At 35.4% G+C, this 5,423-nt stretch overlaps 1 protein-coding gene across 1 annotated transcript; it reads right to left on the bottom strand.

Moving 5' to 3' along the window:
- Nucleotides 1–297: 297 nt before the first annotated feature.
- LOC133790082 (auxin-responsive protein SAUR21-like) lies at nt 298–756 on the bottom strand. The gene has a single exon (XM_062227660.1). It carries the CDS (start codon nt 699–701, stop codon nt 405–407), a length of 297 nt encoding a protein of 98 aa, XP_062083644.1. The 5' UTR covers nt 702–756; the 3' UTR covers nt 298–404.
- Nucleotides 757–5,423: the final 4,667 nt, after the last annotated feature.

Genomic DNA, 5,423 nt, shown 5'->3' with positions numbered 1-5,423 from the left:
ATGTCTACGTATCAATCTTATTTGATTGGAATATCTTTTTTCTTAAAGAACACATGTCCATTAAGTAATTATCAGTAAAATGAAAGCTGAGCATTTATTAAAATCAGGGCCTTCAATCACTAGTGTTTGTGATTCAGTAATATATTATTGTTGTAGTTGATTCTAAATTCTTCTAAAAAAATGAGCTTTGAAGTTGGCAAAGGCAGAGACAATGATTATAAAAAGATGTAACAGAAAAAAAATGTAATTCAACAGAAAAGAGAACAAGTATTAATCAAGTAATTTCTATTTACTAGTTTCTCACAGAGTCAAAAAATTTCCCTTGAAAAAAGGGTAAAAGTATATGATCTACAAAATTGAGAAAAATTTCACTAGTGAATCTATGTCAGTGCTACACATTACAATCAATTCAACTGAGATGTGATATCAATGAAGATGTCTTCTCTGCAAGGAATTGTGAGTCCACCCATCGGATGCTCATATCTGAATTCTTCTTCTGCCATACTCAGCAAGTCTTGAAATGCAGGCTCATTTAGGTACGAAAGAGGTACTACATAACGCTTCTTCTGATCTTCTCCAACATAGACAGAAAAGTAGCCTTTTGGAATGGTTGAAGACTTCAAAGTTGCTTCCATATTGCCTGAAAGTGATCTTCGGAGAGTCTTCTTACCCTGAACAAAACCAGACAATCCAAATGCCATGTTGATCTTCCTTTGTGTTTTTCTTTAGAAGAAGTATTAGAGTTCACAAAAATATATTTTGTAGTAGAGAATATGAGGACTTGGTGGTGATCTTCGGAGAGTCTTCTTACCTTTATATATAGATGAATCAACTTTTGGAATGCATACATATCTAAGGCTTCTAAATAAGTGGTGCTGAAGACATTTGTTAAGGTTTGACAAATTTGCAAGAGACATAAGCATTTGAAGTTCACATGGCTTTGTCTTCCAAATCATATATGAAAGTTTAGCTGTAATTAAGACATTTACACATATGATCTGTCTAACCATTACCAAGAGAACAAACAACAAAAGAGCCCATTTGTGCTATAAGATTTGCAACAAAGAAAAACCATTGTGAAACATATGTAATGAACTAGCTCATTATCTTTTTTTTTAATTTCTTTTTTTATTCAACCAACAAGAGAAAGAAAGTTATGTAGACTAATCCAGCTACTTGTTTCCACGTTTCATTGTTAATTTCCTTAAAAGAACAGATTCATGTGATTGCTCAAGGACTATGCTTCTTACTAGACCCCATCCAACTACTTGCCTCTTTAGTCTTCACTATTAATTTGGATAAAGGAATATATATATGTATAGAAACATAATTTGGATATCTTTCTTTCCCTTGTAAAACAGGCACGTACGTACATCCATTTTATTTCTCAGTATAAACAAAAAATGTAAATATTTGTCCTTAGGATGGCCAAAAAAGAAATGTTTCCAAGAATGATGCAAATGAATGCTATTGCATTTCTTTTTCTTGAATGGATTATTTAATTTAAGTTGAAGTCTTTTTTCTTCTTGACTTCAGCATAGAAATCTTCTACATTTTCTTATTCCATCATAAGATTAATATTGCACAGTAAGAATCTTCATGTCCTCTTTCCTCTCTCCAATTCTTGTTAGTGCTGCGGTTTACAGTTCTTAGAACTGAGATCAAAGAAGATATCATCTTTGCAAGGAATTGTAATTTCACCCATCTAATTTTCATATCTGAATTCTTCTTCTTTCACACTTAGTAGTTCTTGACACAAAGCTACTACATAACTCTTCTTTTAATCTTCCCCAACATACAGACTGCAAAGTAGCCTTTTGGAATGTTTGTAGTCTTCAAAGCTGATTCTTTAACATTTGAAAATGACCTCTTGACAGGCTTCTTGCCATCGACAAAACCAGGCAATTTAAATGCCATGTTGACCTTTCTTTCTGAGTTTTCTTTTTAGATAACAAATGATTTTTCAACAAACAATGTGAGAACTTGATGATTGAGCTTTTTGGTAATGTTCCTGTATATATAGATGAATAGTTCTCTGGCATACTCAAGCAACTGGGTTGGTGTGGAATTTGCAGAGAAACATAAGTATTTGAATCTTCACATGGCTTTGTCTTCTGACTCATACATGAACACTTTGTTGTGACTGTGACATATGTATAGACATTACCAGGTGAACAACCTACAAGGGAACATGTCCTTTGAGTACATTAAGAAAATCTACAAGTGTTACTACGAGTGTCCAACTAAATCCCGGTCTGAACCAAAATCCACAGTCATAAAAATACTACAATTACTACTATTGCTACTACTATCTAACTAGCTAAGTAAAGTTCTTGGACTCTACACCTCGAGTTGAGGAAGACCCTTCAGCATAGACTTCTTCATCATTACCTTGAGTTTATGATAGCTGACATGTCCTAGCCTTGCATGCCATAAATTTGTTGTTTCGTTCTTTCTAATCTTGTCTACATAAGCCAATTCTGCTGACATTACATAGACATACTCTAAACGTTGTCCTCTCATCATCGGTGTTCCAGAGATTTCAAGATCTTGGTAGATCTTGACATCTTGAGGACCGAATACGACATGGTGGCCCGACGCCGTAAGTTGCGCTACTGACAATAAATTTTTCTTCATCCCAGGTACATGGTAGACATCCTGGAGTGAAACTTCTTTTGAGCTGAATCTCGGCGTGGTTGTTGTTTTACCGATGTGAGCTATCGGTAATCTTGAGTTGTTGGTTGTTACCACTACACAACCACCTTTATATTTTGTTATGTTCTGCAGCTTCTCTTCGTCTCCTGTCATATGATTTGAACAGCCAGAGTCGACTATCCAATCATTATTGTAGTCGATCTTTCCTGGAACAGTAGCTGCTAGAGCTAATTCTTCTTCCTCCACAGCGAAATATGCTTCTGCATCCCATTCTTCATCGCTTGTCTTTTCTGCATTTGACGTGACTGCATTACCTTCTACAGTTTTCTTCTTGAACCAGTAACTTTTAGCCATGTGGCCATACTTTCCACAGTTGTAGCATTTCCCATCAAATTTATTGTTATTCTTTGACTGGCCATGCTGGTTGTCTTTCTTTTGAGCTCCCCCTGTTTGGGAGCTTCCATGATGACTATCCTTGTCATCATTTTTCGGAAAATTTTTGCTAGCATTTGGTCGAGATCGACCTTTCTTCTCACCACTAAAGAGTGCTTCTTCATCACTCTTTAATGAGATTCCAGATGTTTGCTTAGCTAACGCTTCTTGGTCAGCTAGCAAGTTTTCTAATTCAACAAGAGAAGGTTGGGTTGGCCAACCTTGTATTGCAGCAATAAAAGTTCTAAATTCTGGCCTTAATCCATGAATAATAATTATTCTAATTCTAGCATCTGTGTAGAGTCCAAGAACTTTACTTAGCTAAGATAGATAATAGTATGATAGTATTTATAGCATTATCTTTGTTACTGTGGATTTTTGGTTCAGACCGGGAATTATTTGGACACTCATAGTAGTACTTATAGATTTTCTAAGTTTAATCTATAGTTTAAGAATATTAAGTATAACCTAAGGTTTGATTAAAGTGACTGATATTAAGGATTATATTATTATATTATAAGGTTTAGACATCAACCAATAGGATTTTAAGCACATGTTTTGAATGGTAATTAAGGATTAAGATTTTTGAGGATTAAATATAATAAGGAGTAAAGTTTGAATGTTATAGGGTCAGTCAGCAGCTTTGAGTACGTTGAGGGCTTAGTCAAGGCTGTTTACTCCATTCAAACCTAGCTAAAAATGTGTAATTTCGTGTTTAAATATTCAGCGTATGCCGATATATCGCAGCTATAGGGGGCGATATGTCGCAGCACGTAGATACGGAAAACACGAAACGATGCACGGTCGCCTCGGGCATACTGGCCCAGGCGATATATCGCCTACAGGGGGCGATATATCGCCTCCTTCAGCATGGATTCAAACTCTTTTGAATTCATTTCCTTTCAGCCATTCAAACTCCTTCAACAGTCTAGCATCTTGTGAACGAGTCTTCAGCCTCTGCTGAACGATTATTCAAATGATTTTCACCTAAAAAGCCATTATTTTTATTCAAGTAAAATCAAGATATTTTCATTCCCAAACTCTATAAATAGGACCTAGTACCCAGCCATTATTCACCATTTGCTCTAAGTTCAGAAGCTGCTAGTGTTAAGTGAGTGTGAGAGTGTAAACACTTGGTTTGGGGAAAAACTATAAGCTTAAACATCATAAGCTTATCAAACACTTTGGGAAGTGAGTTCTATAGTATTTCGGTGAAGGTTAGATTGATCTTGCAATCTTTGAGGTAAACCCAAAACTCTAGTTCCTTTCTGTATTTTATGTTATTTCCTTTCTCAAAACCTTCTACTCAGTCCCCTAACCTTATTCTTATTTTGGTTAGGGAATCCAAGCTCTTAAGCATATAAGTCGGTAAGTATGTTTTTATGGTTTAGTCTTTTCATCTCTTTCATTTCATCTCCTTTCTTTAGACTCACTCTTTCTTATGGTTTTAGGAGTGTTCCAAAAGTCCCAACTCAGTCCATAATCCCGGTAACTTTGGTAAGGAAAATAGGCTAGAATATATATGTTTATGTTTATGTTATCTTTTATGATATGATATGATATGGGTATGTTATGAATATGTTGTGCATGTGTATGTTGTAGGCTTGGGCATATGCCCTATTTGACTAACAAGACCCCAAAAAGATTGTGGGCATAAGCCTATTTAGCTGGTAGGACCCCACTAATCTCATGGGCATAAGCTTGTTTAGTCTATGGGACCCCAAGTAATAATGGCCATTATAATAAGTGAATTATGTGTTATGATATGTCTTTACGTTATTATGAAATTATGTTTATGTTTATGACTATGTGTTAGATTTTTCCTTGCTGGGCATTAGGCTCATTCCTTTCTGTTTATGTGCAGGAAATAAGCTTTAGAGGCGGTAAGATTCGTGACGCTTAGAGGATGTGTATCGATGGTGAATGGAGTCAAGGGGCCGAGCGTTATTCGATTCGAGGATGTAGTCTTGTTTATGTTTTTATGGTTTTAAATGTATTTTCCGCATTTTCTATGTAACTCTTTTTAGTTTTTAAGTTATTTTTGTTTTAAAGACAATGGGTACCCATATCCTACTTATTTTATGAAAGTAACCTTTGTTTCCACAAGTTCTTAATAAATTATGGTATTTTCGCAAAAATGTAAGTTTTATGTATAGATTCGTTAATGGTCCAAATAGTCTAGATTAGTGGGTCATTACAGTTGGTATCAGAGCAAACGGTTCCTTCGCATGAAGTTCTCCTCGATACACATGCTCAAAGCTCCGAATCGGACCGCCAAGTAAGTGTTTAAGTTACAAGTTACAAGTTACTTTGTCTATAGCTAACGACTTTAGTGT

This window comes from Humulus lupulus, chromosome 7, assembly GCF_963169125.1.
Source record: "Humulus lupulus chromosome 7, drHumLupu1.1, whole genome shotgun sequence".
NCBI classification, from domain to species: Eukaryota; Viridiplantae; Streptophyta; class Magnoliopsida; order Rosales; family Cannabaceae; genus Humulus; species Humulus lupulus.
The sequence above is the reverse complement of the archived record's forward strand: the minus strand, read 5'-3'. Positions and strand labels throughout refer to the sequence as shown.

Excerpts from the sequence above, each read along its gene's own strand:
- LOC133790082 (XM_062227660.1), bottom strand. The coding sequence starts at position 701 with ATGGCATTTGGATTGTCTGGTTTTGTTCAGGGTAAGAAGACTCTCCGA.